General features: G+C 34.5%; 1 protein-coding gene across 1 annotated transcript; it reads right to left on the bottom strand.

Annotated features, from left to right (window-relative positions):
• Positions 1-5: 5 nt before the first annotated feature.
• LOC122347999 lies at positions 6-18482 on the bottom strand. Its single transcript, XM_043243230.1, has 27 exons — positions 18436-18482; positions 17501-17589; positions 16360-16528; positions 16149-16281; positions 15948-16064; positions 15711-15833; positions 15483-15626; positions 15321-15336; positions 14647-14819; positions 14416-14534; positions 14052-14320; positions 12091-12199; positions 11724-12001; positions 8113-8162; positions 7563-7641; positions 6392-6625; positions 6123-6297; positions 5877-6021; positions 3949-4059; positions 3707-3838; positions 3513-3558; positions 3338-3438; positions 3091-3215; positions 2744-3012; positions 1728-1824; positions 1355-1635; positions 6-562 (listed from the first exon to the last, which is right to left on the bottom strand). Exons 1-27 carry the CDS (start codon positions 18453-18455, stop codon positions 465-467), a joined length of 3702 nt encoding a protein of 1233 aa, XP_043099165.1. The 5' UTR covers positions 18456-18482; the 3' UTR covers positions 6-464.
• Positions 18483-19097: the final 615 nt, after the last annotated feature.

Raw genomic sequence — 19097 nt, 5'->3', positions numbered from 1 at the left:
CCCCATAAAAAAACCCATAAAACCATAAAACCAAAAACCACTGCTATAAATAAAAACCATGATTTTTGAAAAAAAAAAAACCTATACATTTCAGAACTAAATTATAATAAAATTCAAAAACAACAATAATAGAACAACTCTGCATTTGCCATGTTCATTGATAAATCACAGCTTTTAATATTTTTTTTAGATATGTTGAGTAGGTTTATATTTGTTAGATAGATAAGGTTTTAGTATGTCTACAGCTACAAAGAGGAAATTTCTTTTTCTTCGATGCGCTTTATTACCAAAGGCAGTAATCTTGCAAAATAAAACAATTCAACCCCCAAAGGTCATGGCGAAACGTTTTCAAGATCGCCATTTTTTGCCTGTGTGTCATTTTCATTAACCCAGGGGCGTTTCTGTGGGTCATCTGGAAGATGTCGTGTCATGAGGTTTTAGTAAGAGAACTGAATGAGAGGATCTTATCTGGAGCTTTCCATGGTGGATTTGGTCTTGGAATGAGCCGTTTGTGCTCTGTTTTTCCTCGCTGTACCACACATCCACACAAAGATGTAAAACCCTGTAAACAGACAAGCATTATGGTTCAGTCCACCATTTTTTATTTTTTAAAAAGTTTCCATTCCCATTTTCTTAGTCCTCACGTCACAGTATTCTTCCAATTATTCCACTTCAGCTTACCGGGAAACCCGTTTTACATCCTCCTAGACTAGTGTTGTGACATGATAATAACCCTTTTGACCCAAATTTTCTTTTGGTTGCAGAAAAAAATGCTAATTTCACATAATCGCTTTGATCGCGATGTGACCAATATTTTCTAAACCAGAACAAACAACCGTGGAAAGTCACATCACTTGATCGTGACATGACGATCGTGACTTGAGCACACTTTTTTTATGATGAGTTTATGACAATTCATGTGGTATTTTTAGTGGGAGCGCAAAGTCAAAAATGTCAGGGGGATACAATGGTATGACAGTGATGATATAACAGTTTTGAAAAGCCTCATTAAAAGAATAAAGTTCCGGAAAAGATCAAAGAATATTTAAGAAAAATGTCTTAATATTTGAAAACTCAAGTCATGTGTTTCGACAAGCAAGATCACATGGTACAACCAACACGTGGTCTCTCCAAAGACTTCTCATAGTCATGGATTTATAGTTAAAAAAAAAGAAGAATTTTACATTTACAAAAAAAAAGTTATTACACTTAAGTAATAAATTATGACATTGAGCCTAATGGTTACACCAAATGACAGCAAGAATAACAAGAATAAGAATGCATGGGTTTTATCATGGACTCTCTAGCATGACGTTAACCTTTATTTTCTCTCTTGTACGCTGAGTAAACCTACCTTGCATTGTGTTTAAGATGCAGAACAGGTAGAGTATTGGGTAGTTGGTATATCCAGAACTGAAGAAGGCCAGACCCCATGTTGTTCCCACCAGACACATGAGGCCCAAAACTGTGCCGGCATCCTTCCAAACTGGCATCTTCTCATTTCTGCTGCCCACATGTCGTAGCTTAAAGATCTGCCTGGAGACTGTGATTAGGATTGCCAAGTTGAACATGAACGTGATGGAGAAGTAGACAATGTTCACGCCGTACAGGACGCGGATGTCTTTGATCCAGCAACTGTATTGTACCAGAAAAGGGTTCACATTGTGAGCATCCTAGGTAACTACATTTGTCAGTATTGAATGCAAAGTTATAATGTAAAGACTTACATTCGATTTGTTGAGTTTGTATCGGAAAATGTGATCTCGGCTAAACCATAAATCCTATTATCTGACAGCAAGCCTCCAATAATAACAGCTGGGACTCCTGTCAAGGAGACAAGATCACGGGATTGGCTTACTTTTGCATTTATTTTCCTCACACGCCTGAATAGTTTTAGTTTTTATTTCTTTTTTCGATCACATATGTTTTTTTTTAAAAACACTGTATCACTTTTGTAAACACTTTTTACCATTTATTTAACTAATTGTTCCAAACCTGAATGACATTTAAAGATATTCTGAAGTATGTTTCAGCTGTTTTTGTCCATCCTGTTGGCAACCCCTGGACCTTTACTGCTTGCACATACAGCATGATACATACTTTGAAGCAATATGGATTGGATGGTTGAACTCCAGCCCATCAGTTAACATCTTGTGTAAAATGCTGCAAATTTGTAATAAATCCACCATTAAGATTTCTTTTCTCCACAAAAAATGCCATCTCGAACGAATCAGGATGGAAACTGTGCACAGATCACCCATCATTTACTAGCGAAAACAGTCCAAATCAGCTCTAAGCAAACGTTCCCTTTGATTTTGATATGAGGGGAAACAGAGAACTAAGTTTTTTACTTCATGGATTATTGACTGGCACTTTGGCCCAAAGAAATATGAAGCACTTTAATGATGGAACTTGCTTATTAGAAACGCACAGCTTTTTGTTCCACATGGTGTTGGTCAATGGACTGAAATCCTCTAGATTGTTTGTTGATTATTGCTTTTTATCAGTTTTTTAGTCTCTCATTCTAACGGAAACCATTCACCGCTGCTGATAAAGTAACGTACTTGCTAAATTTCTCCAAATCTAATCTGGTGAAGGACATCCATGTTTTGGACGGCCTGATGGTGAATAAGCTTTGAACTATTCCTTTAAATTACATTTTTGGGATTCAAAGCATCCCATTAACGCATTCCGCATGTCTTTTTCAGCCACTATGGTTTTGTAGATTTTTTTTTATGCTCACCCCATCCGATTAGAGACAGCTTGACCATGTAATGCCTGATGTAAATGTTGAAGACTCTGACCAGAAGAAGGTAGAGGTGCAAGGCTTCAATAGCCATCCAGGTGAAAGAACACAGCAGGCTGTAGTGTATCGTCACAGCAATAAACACACACACTTCTATCACTGTGTATTTAGCGGCCCACTCGTTGAGCATGAAGCTCATGTTGAGGAGGAACAGAGCACCGCTCAGAGACACGTGAATGCTGCTGGACACTTCTGCTCTGGCATTACTGCAAAAACACACACTATGTGAATCGAAGCACAACTTCTGTATGCGTTTTTTATAAAAAAAACATAAGAAACTGCACCTGCTGAACATGAAAGACAAGACAGTGGCGGCAGAAAAGAACGCAGAGAGACCGCAGCCTACATAGCTGATGTACGACAAGATTTCCCATTGCTTTTCGGTTATTGCGGAATCCTTCAAGTCGATCTGTTCAGGGTTAATAAGGGGGATAGATGAGAGGTGGAAGTGAACTTTAAACAGTATTAGCCGATCATTTTAAAGTGTTGAAGTGCTGAATTTATTTCATGGGTGGATATCCCAGAACTCACCAGAAGCACAGCAAAAGGGGTCATATGGTTACAGTGACACTCCACAAACTCATCACTGATCAGGGTGGTGTTACAGCCGTTCGATTCCCAGGTCCTGCTTCCTATGTGACAGTAAACAAAATTCATACGTGCCTCATGTGTGCCTCATATAAATAACCATTAACCATTACTGTACCGCTTTCATTATAGAATTGGCAGGATAGGTTGCTCTTTTGATGTAACTACAAAACAGAAAGAAATAATTACCAGGACATTTTTGCACAATGTGCAATTGTTAAATCTATAAATAAATTATATATATATATATATATATATATATTCATATATATATATATATATATATATATATTTCATTCAAGTTATACTTACAGATAATGTATTTGTGTAATTTAATTTTAATTTGAACTTCATTTTAAGTGGATTGATCAAATTTACAATGTCACGTCCAGGGACTTCAATCCGTACGATTTTGGAGGTAAACAATGTACTTCCCGCTTTTAACTGTAAAAAAAGACGATAAGCTGAATAGCTTACTGTACATTTAGCAAAAATGTAACCAGTTTTCTAATCGCTATGACACTCAACAGATCATAAATGGATGTGATTTGAACCTTTAAGTGCTGATCAGAATCGTAGGTAACTATGCCAAATTTGGTATTGTTCTCATTTTTGAAAGGCTCAGTCGGGATCTTTATTCCAGCTACTTCATCACAATTAAATACCTTAAAAGCAAAAACACACACACACACACACACACACACACACACACAAAGTATAGTCAGCATATTTTACATTCTCATATATGATATGTTTTTCAATACATTGTTTGAATAAATTGCTGTGACCAAAAAAACCCCTGCTGTAAGCCATTTCTTTTTATTAATATCCCACATAAAATGCACTGGTGTGATGCAGTCAGCCCATTTAATTGAGATTTCACCCTTTCAGTAAAAAATTAATGCAGTCAGGAAAAAAATTTATTACATGTACAACATCAATGTCTGACATAGATTATATCAGGCATTTGTCATTTGCCAGTTAATGCCTATAATAACTATATTATTCCACCAAATATTAGTATTATTTCATATTACGTGAATATGGAAGGGTTTGAGGAAAAAAGCATCACAATAAAACACTCTACCAAAGTTGACATGGATTTGAATATCAGTTGCACGCTTTCATTTCATTCTTTTAACCCAAAAAGCTAATTATTCTTCCTTAGAGCTAGATCAACCACTTCAGTCTTCCGCTCTCAACCTCACCCAATGTTCGTGCAAACTTTGATGTAATAAACACTCTAATTTGAATGAATGGCTGTTTACGCAACTGTTTAGAGTAAAACTAACAGAAACATTTGCATAACGTCAATGTTTTACATTTTGTCACATGCCCAAAGCTGCTGTTATGAGATGAAACTATGACTTGGAGGTGCTTATGGACAGAGTATTTTGCTGAATATACAAAGAAAAACACTTGGGTCTTAATGCAGACACAATGAAATTGGCTATTTGTACTGACGACAGCAAGGAGGTCCGCTTAATGTTTATTTGCTACTTTGTTGTAGTTTTTTCCTTTGATTAATCTCCCCAGGATCATCAGATCAATGGACAGTTGATGGGAATGTCACTGACTATTATAATGAGTGATATTCAGCATTTGCATGAGTCTTTAAGTCTTGTCTAGTATTATTATTTCATTAAATGTTCATAGGAGGTCACTTCTGTAGTAGCCTACGGCCATTTTTATATGTACAAAAATCATTTGCATTTGTGATTAATATGTATTTAAATGTTTTACTTCCTTTCAGTAAGCTTGAGAATGTTAAACTTACACCGGTCCTCCAAAAGTTTAGAAAGCGCCCTAGAAAAGTGGGGTTTTAGACAATATCGGCACGATATCCTTTTTAATTTATGATAATTCTGCACTTATAGGGGGCAACGCAAACTACAAAAAAACATGCTTTATGTAGAAAACAATAGTTTGCATGGGTCCAAAACCTAATAATTCAATGGCCCTTTATCAATTATTAACTAAATGCATAAAAAAAACTTTTGGTCACACTTTATAAAAGTTGGCTTTAACTACTGTGTACTTACATCAAAACAATAAGCACAATGTACTTAATGTGTTTGATAATGTATCGAAAAACACTTCTGCCGCTATTGAGGAGGGATATGGGTAAGGTTAGTGACAGGTTTGGTGGTATGGTTAGGTTTTAGTAAGGGTTAGGGTGTAAGAGATGGGTCAACAATGTTATTATAAATGTAATTACAGGTGTAAGTACACAGTAGTTAAGGCCACCTAATGTAAAGTAGCAACCAACGTTTTTTTGTCATGCATGACCGAGTTTTTAAGTAGAAATGTTTAACTAATGCGTCTAATGATATGATTCAGCTGCTTAGTTTGGTCAGTGCTTCAGACGAATTCACTTTGGAAAAAGTCCCTATGAATAAAATCGAAGAAATCACGTAGAGCAGCTTACAGAATTATGTTCGCTTGGACTTTTGACACATACAGTATGGGGAAAGAGTCTTACCCCAGGAGCGGCGATTTCTAGAGAATCATTTGTTGCGCTTATATTCATCTCAGCCACGGTGATAGAAAGATCCTCCTGATAGTAGCTTTTGGATTGCTCAAAACGATCCATATTTATAAAGCCATTGATGGCTTTCTTTTCCACACTGCAAAAATGTAAGATAAAAACAAGAAGCAAAAATCAAGAAGCAAAAAACTCAGAATGTCCGCTGAAAGAATTGTACATTTTTAACAAGGTTATATTTACCTGATGTAGGAATCCAAAACGGTGTCTTGAAAGATCGCATCTTTGCACATCCTTTTGATATTGAGAACGTTTCTCATGTCACTTGGCATATTCATTTTTTCCGCTTTCGTTTTCAGGAGCGCACTCATTTCACTAGGCAAGCAATCTACCACGGTACAGTTGGTTTCTGTGTCGCCTACAGTGACGCATGACAGGAAAAGTTAACATCCCGGTACCTGCCAAGGCGTTTCTTGTAAAGCTGTCGCGTAACTGGTTAAATGCTTGCTTACCTATGCTGAAGTCAACTCTTGTGTTATTCTTACTGAGCATTTTCAGGTCAAATGTTTTTGTTTCCGTGAAATTGTTTTCCTTACTGATATTGTAATAGGAGCACTCAATATAACATGAACTTGTCATTGAATGACAAAACAAATTTTCTGCATCGTCCAAAACAGTAATGTTGCCTCCAGCTATGGAAATTATTATCTCTATTGTCTTATTTGTCAGTGTTAGATGCACTTGATCTGAAAAGGGAAAATACACAATTACAGAATGAAATGTAAGTCTTTAAATTAGTTTATCATTTAAAAGTTCTGATTTAGGGGAGACTGGGGCTAGTTGTCACACAGGGAATTTGTCATTATGAGTTATCTGTCTGTAAAGCCTTATAAATACAGTCTGTATTCCATAACACTTCAGTATGCGATTCCTACCAATTAAAAGTTACGATGTGAACTTTTTTTCTCGCAACTCTATTTTTTTTCTCAGAATTGTGAGATAATACCATGAAATTCTGAAAAAAAATTGTAAATATATATATATATATATATATATATATATATATATATATATATATATATATATATATATATATATATATATATATATATATATATATATATATACTTATTCTATACTTATCCAATAGTTAATCTTGCAAAAAAATTATTAATTTTTTTACTCTGAAAGAAAACCTGCTTAATAATTATGCGCACCTGAATGTAAAGCGTTTTTTCACATGACTGCATACATAATTAATAGTACTTATTAAATTCATGCGGTTCGTAATTGGACACAAATGAAGATAGAAGAAAAATATAAGCAAAATATCAACTTGCTTAATCAATATTATAACGGGTTACATTTTTTCAGATTTGATACGTTTATAAAAATTGGTTACACTTTTTGTTATATTTCGGGTTTTTTTGGAAATTTCAAAAATAAAGCCATAGGACCAACCTTGGTCTCCCCATCTGTTTATCTGTCAAACTATTTAATTAAAAGTGTATGGACATTATATGCAAATATAATGTCAAAGTACAAATTCTGAACACAAGGGAATCAAGTATTTAAATAAAAAGTGACTTATTTCAGGAAGACGGGATTTAGCGAGCAATGTGTAATCAATTTAATACAATTTAATTTAGCTTTTATAAGAAATGAAGTGCTTTCAATAGTTACCTTTGTCATATTGTCCACCATCCAGGCCATAGATCATGATGAGAAGTAGAATTGACATATCTTTAGCTCTCTGGGGCATCTTAGGATTCATGGACATTAGAATACAGCCATGGAAATGAAATAACTTCATTAAGACAACACCCCGAAATTAACCATTTAAATCTATTTTAATATAATAAAATACATAGTACTTTTACTGTACATCATTTTTAACAAAAAAAGGTGTTCAAGACGTTATTGAAATTTTCATCTCTTTAAATAACTTACATGAACACTCCAAAATGATCCCAAAAGAACCTACTTACCTTTCTGTTTTCCTAGTAGGATGAAGTGGTGACAGCTCTGTATGGAAAGTTCAGAAGTCACACTGGGAGTTGATCATAAGCCATACCCAAATATTGTGGCTTTAGATATATCCAATGAGCTCGACTGACAGCTGAGCACAACAACGAGCCTTGTCAGTATTTGTGACTATTACGACCGTACATTATGACTATAACATACGGCGATTCATTGCCTCTTTTAATGGAATAGTTCACCCAAAAATGACCATGTTAGATGCTGATGTAGATGAGTTTGTTTCTTCATCAGAACCAACATCTGATAACAACATCATAATAATCCACAGGTAATCCACACCAATGCAGGCCATCAATTAACATCTGCTGAAGTAATTTTGTACAAAAAAAATCATTCATTAAAGCATTTTATTTTAAAGCATCGCTTCTAACCGAAATACCTTACAATACCAGTCCATAATTCAAAATAATGCTTTCTCAGGTAAAAATAATACAGTCCCCATTGTCCTTTCACATTTAATGGTATTAATGGTAGGGTTATTTTAACAGTGAGAGACAGAATAACAACAAAACAATCCAGAAAACACACTACAAAAAAGTCATATCGATTTGCCTTTTAATGAGTATTTGATCCCCTATCAGTCAGCAAGATTTCTGGCTCCCAGGTATCTTTAATCTTTCCACCAATCAATCAGATTTCTAATTTTCCACCATCACCAGGAACAAAGAGCAGTCCAAAGATGTCAAGGACGAGATTGTAAAGCTACACAAGACTGGGATGGGCCACAAAACCATCGCCAAGCAGCTTGGTGCAATTCTTCTCGAATGAAGAAAACACAAATAACTCTCATTGGAGTGTTAGTAGAGTATTAGTAAACAGTTAGGGTTATATTAAGTTGGCATGTGCTTGCAGACCCTCACAATACAGAGTTTAAAGAGCAGATATTAACCAGGCAGTGTACTAATATTCTAATTAGAGTTAGCTGACTTGTAGGTGCAAAGTTACTTATAACCAGCAGTCTGTTCAAAAGGCACTCATATTTAAGCCATATTTAAGTGGATTGCTTACGTATGGATACTGTGAAATGTTCATCAGCTGTTTGGACTCTCATTCAAAGACTGTAAAGAATCAGTTAGTGAGCAAGTGATGTAATACAAAATGTATCCAAATCTGTTAAAATGAAGATACAAACTCATGAGGGTGGGTACAAAAAAGCAAGCATTAATATGTGACCACCACTGTATCACTAGATCTTATAATATATATATAATGGACTGTATGCTTGTTTTGTGTGCTTCTGGGTAACAAACACCCATTTGGACAGGAAGGCTGCCAGCCAGACTGTGATCAATCACAATATATTTAGTTCAGTTTAAGGAAGTTCTTGCTAGTTCGTTTTAAGTTTCGTATTTGATATGCATTAGACATTTCATGCACAGACTGTGAACAACTTGAGGATGAACTGTCAGACACTGACTCACAGGCTAACTTTAGACCAGTGTAGGTATGAGTGAGGTTAAGTTATCTTCCGCTGTTTGTGACGAGGGACAGGCTTCATGAGGCCTTTCGTCATTTACTCATTCAAAACAAGAAATGTACGTTGATCAGAACCACTTACCAGACGATCCTGCTTTTTCTTTTGATTTGCACAAGATCTGAAATAAGGTTTTCACTGAATTCATGCATCGAAAAAGAAGGCTAATGATCCACATCGCTCTCCAATGTTTAAACCTTGATTATTTATGATTCTAATAAATAAAGTATTTATTATTTCAAGAAGCTCTCATTTGTTACCTCTTTGTGCTAGGAAGGAACAGTTCACCCAAAAATGAAAATTCTGTCATCATTTATTCATCCTCGAACTGTTCCAAATTTTGAATGATATTCTTTGTTCTGCCGAACGCAAAGAAAGATATTTTGAAGAAAGTTTGTAACCGGGTTGTTTTGGGTCACTATTGATTTTCATCATATTTTTTTTCCCCACAATGGAAGTCACTGGTGACCAAAACATCCTACCTGACGATGTGTAAATGATGACCGTATTAACATTTTTGAGTGAACTATTAACTATTATCAGAAAGTAAGTCTGAAATGCTTTTACAAACAAGCTTCACAATATTGATATGGGAAATGATCTTTCTGGTGCATCTTAATTGACAAAAATCTGTTATTTGAAATATTCTTCCACCCCGGCGAGTAAAATAAGTATTGCACGTGTCACCATTGTTCACAGTAAAAGACCAGTATGAAAAATACAAATATTTTAAATCTATAACTACAAGCCATGGCTTTTCCCATTCCATTCTCGGTAAGTTGCTTTTTAGGGAATATAGGAATGTAGTAGCTTTTTATAGGAATATATTCATTGTTTTGTTGTGCATTTTGTATACTTTTATCATTTGTTATCTTTAATTGATAATATTCCCTGTGGTTCATTTGGTTAGGTTACTCTTTCTAACTTCCTAACTGTACTAAGCTAACCCTGCAATCTCTAGGATGTGATTAAAAGCTAAACTTTTTCATTTTCCAACAACGGTTTAAATCAATGTAAGAAGATGTGGTTCCCTTTATCAGCCACTAGATGACACCGAAGCCGCATTCTCATTAATTATTATCATCGTGGATGTTCCTCTAATAATTCTTCTTTTTTTTTTGTTTTGGTGATGATGAATTTGTTCTAACCTTCTTTGGTGCAAAATCTGACTCCAAAAGCATCGACAAATGAAATTATTTAGCGCGAGACTTTCTCACAACAAGAAATTGTAGGCTCTGTGATCGACGAAAAGAAGTAAAAAAAGTAAACTCAACGAGTTCCATTATTCAGAGTAGTTGGAATTTAGTTGGAATACATAACAAAGACTGTTACAAAATTTGAGCCCACAACATACAATTTGCTTTTTAAATATCATCATCGTTTGCATGTTGGTGACGTTTAAACATCTCTCGGAGCTGCTCATTTTCCTTGATGCAAATATTGTGAACTAAACGTTTTGCACTGGCATACTATCCTACTGTGGAGATTAAAATGAGAGAACAACCTACAAATACTTTATTTTTTAAGTTATTTTGATCTTTGCCACTCAAAATCTGAAGGAACAATATAGTGGGCATGCCACAATTTCATGTTTGACAAAATAGCCAAGTAATTCCACCAAAAATCGTTATTTTGTGGAAAAAATATCAAACCACTGCGGCACAAAAGAGGATTACAACTAAAATCTTGTTTTGCCAGGTTAACACAAATAACTTGCAGGTATAGGCAAGCGTTTTGCAATGATAACTTATTAATACTGTGCTTCAAAAAAATGAAATATGCACTTCTACTCCCGTTAGGATAGGTAACTGCAACGAGGGGTATATACATTTGATCAATTTATGCATTCGCTACAATCAAACCCATATTTTAATATGCATTTGTGATTAATCTCATCCAAAATAAAAGTTTCTTTACATAACATGTTGCATGTATATTTATTATGTATATATAAATACACACACACGCACAAAATGTTTACATGTATTTACACATTTTTTATTTTTATTAAAGATATACATGCGTACATTTCATAAATGCACACAGTGCACGCACATATATTATGTAAACAAAAAACATATATTTTGCGTGCGATGAATCTGTTCAACTCATCATTTTTTATTTCGGTTCCTTATGTTTTTCAATAGATAAAGTCTCCACAGTGGATAAAGACTTGGTATCAGCTGCTTTCTGTTTTTCTGGCCTTGTCGTCCGACACATCCACAGAAAGATAAAAAAGCCTGTCAGCAATAAAGATGATAGGCAATCTGTATTATTATATATTATCAGAAAGCGTTTGTTTTGTTCTGTGACTAGAGTAAACCCACCTTGCATTGTGTTTAAAATACAGAATATGTAGAGTATTGCGTAGCTGGTATATCCGGAGCCAAGAAAAACCAATCCCCACGATGTACCCAGCAGACACATGAGGCCCAGCACTGTGCTGGCATCCTTCACTGCTAGTTTCTTATGCTTGTTGTCCGCTTTCTTTAGCTTAAAGATCTGTCTGGACACTGTAATTAGAACTGTGATGTTGAAAACGAATATGATGGTGAAGTAGGAGAGGTTCACGGCGTAAAGGACGAGAGGCTCCGTGATCCAGCAACTGTGCAACGTATAATAAACAATGAAAGCTGAATAAAAGCTAAAAGCAAGGTAAAAATGAAAAGGTTGCGTCATGATATGAGGGCTCACACTGGATTCGTTGCATTTGAATTCGATAAGGTCACGTTTTTGATGCCATAGAATGAATGGGTTAGTGGCTGAACCGACAACAAACTTCCAACAAGAAGAGCAGGGACTCCTGCGAAGAGGAAAAAATTTGAATATGAGCAAATACACACTTCAGTCATCGTTTCTTAATGTTTCTGATATCTCCAATCTTACTTCCAATCTTTTTTTATTGGTATTTTGATTGAATTGATTCATACTCTTACTGGAAGCGTAAAATATACAGCAAACAAAAAAAAAAAAAAAAAAACCTCAACCATACATGCCCCAGGAGAAAGAGCAAAACAAAACAGAAAATGTAATATAAAATGTAATAAAAAATTTATATTTAATATTTTCTAAGAGCTCTGCTTAGAGAGACGTCTATAAGTTTAGCGTTGTTTTCCGACAGCATGCACCGAACATGTCTTTTCCAGAGCAAGTAAACACTCCTCTGTCACAATAGTGTTTTAAGTGAGGTAATCCTGTGACTGTGGTCCGAAATAGTGGACCGAGTCAAGTCAGTCTTAGCCTCCAAAGATGAGGTAACAGCTTTAAAGTCTTTTCTGTTCCAGTAACCTAGCGATCGTTAACTTAGCCGTGCTAAGTTCTGTGTCATGCTAAGTTCGGATCCTTTTTATGTCGTTTCAACTCCGTAGAAGCCACGACAAAGGAAAAAAAAAACAACCTGTAGTATCTTTCTAAACAAAACTGGGTAAAAATAGGAGGTGGGGAAAGAAAAGTAAAAATATCACGCTAGAGCGGGAACAAGATAAACACACGTCTATCTCCAACAGCCGTCCGCCATTTCCCCTCGCTTTCTAATATTTAACATGTAATCTGTCCTTGTTAAAAGGTTTCTCCCCTTCAAAATAAAAATGTTGTAGTTGTAGTTGAGTTTTAGGAAATGTGTTATCGCTAATGATTAGCGTGAGCAACACCTCAATGGAGTCATAGCCAGATGCTAGTTATTATATTTTTATGTTTTTAGTCTTTCTGCAATCTTTCTCTGCTTGTAGGAAGTTGAATGAGTTGTGCATGCTCTGTTTTCATTCAAATGAAAGTATAAATACACATAGAGAGTGTATCCTTGTGTTATTAGCCTCATAATGTTACACTTAACCCACTGAAGGCAGGTGAACTATTCTGACAATGTCTTTTATACTTTGTTAATTACTTGTCATTCAATGCACGAGTCTTTCAGTTTTCATCCAAAATATATAAAATTGTGTTCCAAATAAACTTTGTATGGGTTTGGAACGACCCAGGGGTAAGGGATTAATGACAAAATTTTTATTTTGGGGTGGAGTTAACCTTTAACCCTTTTGAGGATGCATTATATCTTCAACACAGTGTCCGCTTGTTTTTATATTCTCTTATGTTAGTTACTTTCTGGAAAGTTGGTGGTACCACACCCAAAATATACATACTGTATATTACTGAAAGTTAATTATGTATATATCAACCTCAAATTTTGAAAAACGCACAAGTTTAGATGTGTCTTTGATTTTATAGCACTTTTCTATAGATGATTATTTATGCTTTGAACAAAAACAAAATGTAATTGCCAAGTAAATTCACTTTATTTATATAAAATGTATATACCTTAATTTATATACACTTTTAACAATACAGATTGCGTCAAAGAAGAGTTACAGTATTCATTATCAATCCTGACATTTTTTCCTCAGAATTCTTAGTTAACGCTTAGTTATTACAAAGGAGTTATTAGCAATTTCACAATTTTGATCCCTGTAGTTCACAAGTTTTTGTATCTGAGTAGCGACTGTCATCTATACGACGATCGGTTTTATGGCAGAAAAATAATAAAAATCCTTTTAAGGATACAATAGGGTTTCATCGCTTTGCACTAGAACCCCTAAATATGTTGCAAACACTGCCATCGATTCACAAATCTATCTGTTTTTATATCACTTGATGCTCACCCCATCCAATCAGGGACAACTTGACCATGTAGTATTTGATGTAAATGTTGAAGACTCTTGCCAGAAGAAGGTAGAGGTGCAAGGCTTCAATAGCCATCCAGGTGAAAGAACACAGCAGGCTGTAGTGTATCGTCACAGCAATAAACACACACACTTCTATCACTGTGTATTTAGCGGCCCACTCGCTGAGCATGAAGCTCATGTTGAGGAGGAACAGAGCACCGCTCAGAGACACGTGAATGCTGCTGGACACTTCTGCTCTTGCGTTCCTGTGAAACACATGCATGCATTTAAACCTCCCAATGTAAATCTATATGCATATTTTTGTATTCACACATATATACGACAACGGAAGGAACGGCACCTGTTGAAAACGAACGACATGATAGATGAAGCAGAAAAGACTGCGGACAGGCCGCAGCCTACGTAGCTGATGTACGACAAGACTTCCCATTGCTGACCGTCAATGTTATTCACTTCAACCTATTCAGAGTGTAGGAGATAAAAGGGCACGGGGTATCGAACGAGCGAATCAAGTTAATATCAGCTACCTTGCACGTTTGGTAACCGCTTGGATCGATGGCTCAGAACTCACCAGAAGCACGGCAAAAGCGGTCATGTGGTTACAGGAGCACTCCACAACAGTATCATTGATCTGAGTGGTGTTACAGCCATCCTTTTTCCAGATGTTGTTTTCTACATATTTCACATTAGTGATGCATTTTAGCTCAAAATTAAAAAAAAGAAAATACCAAAATAGTGCGCACAGAAAATATTTTCAGTCAATAACTTCCAGCCAGTTTGACATAGAGACCACTTTTATGGCGCGACTCTCGTCTTTTTTGTAGCTTGACACGCCACTAAAATTAAACCAAAAACACATATACCGTATCTGAAATACGTTTGCGTCATGCCAATGCGTTTACATATTTACATACTTAAATATACCTAAACTTTTAAAGTCTGCCAAGCTGGTACAGCTAGTTTTATACTGCACTTTATTTGTGTGGAAACAGTACTGGAGTTCGACTAAAGATATACTGAGGATATCTGATTGTGCTACTTATATCTTGCATTTAAAGACTGATATTATACACAATCCTGGTCAACGGCGACATTTAGAGTTAATATTGAGAAATGTGCAAAATTAGCACTCCAAATAGTTATTTCGGTTATTCTTGCGGCAGTGTTTAAAAATGGTAATAGGTTTTATCTATACTTAAAGAGTTCATTCACCCCAAAAAGAAAATTCTGTCATTCATTTCTCACCCTCAAACTCGTTCATCTTCAGAAGAAAAAAAAAGGAGATATTTTTGATGAAATCGAAGAGCTTTCTGTATACAGCAACACAACCAAAAGTTCAATCAGGTCTTACTGGTTCGGATATAAGTTTTTAAAATGTTCACTTTAGGGTGAACCAACCCTTTAAATGAATGTGATTAATATGAATAAGATCTTATTTTGTCTTCCACAGAAATAAAGCAGCATGCAGGTTAAGAACAACATGACTGTATCATTTTTGAGTTGCCACCCACCTTTTTCATCATAGTATCGACAGGAATATATGTAGTTTATCTATGAATATCAACGAAAACTGATTATTCCACATTGCTGCCATACTTTTAGACATTTTGAGGACGTTTGAAAAGGCATGCTTACGCTCGTGTGGTTTATGTAATTGTTCACCAGGAAAAATATTTTAAGTGGACTGGTCAGATTCACAATGTCACGTCCAATAACTTCAACCCGTATGACATCAGACATTACAGAGAGATTTTTTTGCTGTAAAAACACAACCATAGGCAACATGCAGGTTATTATAATAAAGGCGTGATGGGTAAGAACAGTGCAAATAGGTTTATGAAACAGCCGGAACAATAAAATGAAAAACTTTACATTAAACTGCTGGTTGGAAGCGTATGTAACTATTCCAACTTTCTGCTTAGCTGCAGAGACGTTTTGGAAAGGCTCCACTGGGATCAGTGTCTGTACTGTCCGTGTTTTATTAGACACCTTAAAATAAAAGGTATTAAGTGATTTTACTGTATTATTAATTATGCCTTCTTATAGTTATGCAATCTGGAAGTAGAGTCTTACTTTCGGAGCGGTGATCGCTAGGAAACCTTTTGTTAGGTTCACCTCAACCACAGTCAAAGCAAAATCCCCAAAATTGTAGTCTTTTGACTGGTTTGTCATTTTCATAATGCTGTGTATGACTGCTTTCTCCGCCCTGCATTATAATGTCCAAATCAACCCGAATCAACCGAAAAAACTCATGAAGTTTGTTCAGATCTTAAATGTCACCTACCTGTTGTAGGTGTTCAAAGTTTTTTCACTTTTTAGCACGTCAGGGCAGTCATCTTTAAAATTTGGGAGGTCCGAAGTTGCTTTTTTATTGTTTGAGACGCAAACAGCTCTGAAGTTATCCACAATTTGGTTACACAAGATGTTTTGAGAGTTACATGCTGGATTTGCGGCTGCAAAAAAATGAAAGGAAAAAAGTAATCAGACATTCTACTATTTTAATTCACTAATTATTAAATCACTAAGAAAACATAATTTTGATGTTAAATTTTAAAAGGAAAAATGAAAACACATTAGCTTGAAATGAACAAAATTCAAAATGTGTTCCAATGAATATCCATCAGCCACAATATAAAAACAATGCGTTTTAATATATATTTTACATTTACATATGTTTTAATATGCATTTTTAAAATAAGTCTTATGTGCTCACCAAATATAAATATATTTAATACAATTTATCTCGCTGCAATGCTGATTTTTCAGCATTATTACTCTTCAGTGACACATGATCATTCAGAAATAATTTTAATATTCTGATTTACTACTTAACTTATTATTTGTGCTCAATCACTGAGCATATTCTTCTTATTATTAATGTTGAAAAACATTAATTGTTGAAACCCACACATGTGAAAACCCTGATTCAATCAATGAATAAATAGAATAACACACACTTATTTAAAATAGAAATCTTCTGCAACATAATAAATCTTTACTTTGACATCTGATCAAGTTAAAGTGTGCTCTCTAAATGAAAGTATTATTATTAGTAGTAGTAGTAGTAGTATCGTTATCAGAAACAGAAAACATGCTGTAATAAATATAATATTTGACAATTGTTTTTTTTTTTCTAAACACTCAATGTAGCCTTAGTCGGCCTGATCTCATATTTTCCGAGGTTCCGAATTTGTACAAATTAGATTTTTGTTCAATTGAGTATTTTAAGTTTTTAGCTCCGCCCCTGCACCCACCCATCACTAGACATTAGACAAATCATACAAAATTGTACGAATGAGTTTGTACAGATATGAATGAATTAGCCACCACGTATAATACATATGCATTGGTTGTGAGACTTTTAAAGATTTAAGGCACAAGTCTAACAATACTGAAATGGTTTGAGGAAGGGTTCAGGAACTTACGAGGGGTTATCCACTTGTTGCTTTCTGGAACCGTACTTTTTCCATCTACTCCATGGATCACGATCAGAAGTAGAAGGACCCTCATTTCTCTGTGGACAGTGTTGGGGAAAGTTACTTCCAAAAGTAATATATTACAATATTGTGTTACTCCTTAAAAAAGGTAACTAATTATGTTACTTAGTTACTTTATGCAAAGCAATGCAATTACTTTTGCGTTACTTTCGCATCACTTATTAAATATGAGCAGGGCTTGACTGCTTCTTTTTAATATAATATGTTATTTTATATACCAAAAAGTGCAACGAATAAAGCTCAGGCTGAAATAAGAGTAAATTATTGTCTGTACAGTAGAATGCAGGAGAATAAAGTTCTTCAGCAATACAAAAAGAAGCTTATCTAAAGTAATTTTTGCTTATAAGTACGGTTAAACTCGATTATCATAGGTCAGCAGCAAAGACATTGGTTAATAAAATGGTATTAGATACATTTGTGCTATTTAGCATATTTAATTATTGCAGGTCTGTGTCTGAGTTTGCATTCATTTTGATGAATGCTTAATCTTTTTTCTTTCTTTCTTTTTTGTGAGAAGAATCAACGCATGTTTAGTCTAGAACTCCATGCGTTACTTTACTAGTTACTTGAAAAAAGTAATATGATTATAATAGTAATATTAATATTATTAGTAACAATTTAGAATATAGACAATGAAATCAAATACAAAACATACACAGCATATTGAATACGCAATAAACAAGGCATATAATGCAAAATGTTTCAATGTTAAAATCATTTATAAAAAACACTCTATAATAAATACTTAAAACACACTGTATGCAGGTTTACGTATGATATAATATATGTATAATTCAATAAATATTAACAATTATTTTAACACTTCTGTTTAAATAATCCGCTTTCAGTCTTTAATTTCTTACCCAACTGTTTTTCTGCTCATCAAGCATGAAGTTGTGATGGTACTGTGGGAACGTTGGCGTTTACCCAACGAGAAATAAAGAACCAAACTCAAATTTTGTGGCTTCAGTCACAGTCACCGAGCTCCACTGGCGGCGGAGAACAATGACAAGCCTTATCTTCACATTTGCTTTTTTTTTTAGCAATATAATTAACACCAGCCAGAAGGATTGTTTTACTTTTTCAAGTCATATTAACTGACATGATGTAATTAAATATGATATGACCACATCAGGCACTACTGTTTCTTAAGGGTTAAGTGTATCTTACCGCCACTGTCTGATCATATTCCCTAATATCCTGCTGATTTTTATGCTATTATTTTACATCATTACGATCATTCAAGTCTTCATCTCTGGTAAACAGAACAGAAATATAATAACCAAAACATTACTTGAAAATAAAACTTTATACTAGGTATTATATATATATATATATATATATATATATATATATATATATATATATATATATATATATGTAATATTTATAAAAATATATAATTAAAAATAAGAAAATATATATATATATATATATATATATATATATATATATATATATATATATATATATATATATATATATATATATATATATTTATATATCTATATATATTATTTTTTAA

The sequence above is a fragment of the Puntigrus tetrazona genome, chromosome 7, assembly GCF_018831695.1.
Source record: "Puntigrus tetrazona isolate hp1 chromosome 7, ASM1883169v1, whole genome shotgun sequence".
NCBI classification, from domain to species: Eukaryota; Metazoa; Chordata; class Actinopteri; order Cypriniformes; family Cyprinidae; genus Puntigrus; species Puntigrus tetrazona.
This window is presented reverse-complemented; position numbering and strand designations above follow the sequence as displayed.

Excerpts from the sequence above, each read along its gene's own strand:
- LOC122347999 (XM_043243230.1), bottom strand. The coding sequence starts at position 18,455 with ATGAGCAGAAAAACAGTTGG. Across the intron at positions 6,022-6,122 it reads GTTTTGGATTCCTACATCAG|TGTGGAAAAGAAAGCCATCA; the intron begins GTAAATATAACC and ends ACATTTTTGCAG. Across the intron at positions 3,559-3,706 it reads ATTACACAAATACATTATCT|TTACATCAAAAGAGCAACCT; the intron begins GTAAGTATAACT and ends TCTGTTTTGTAG.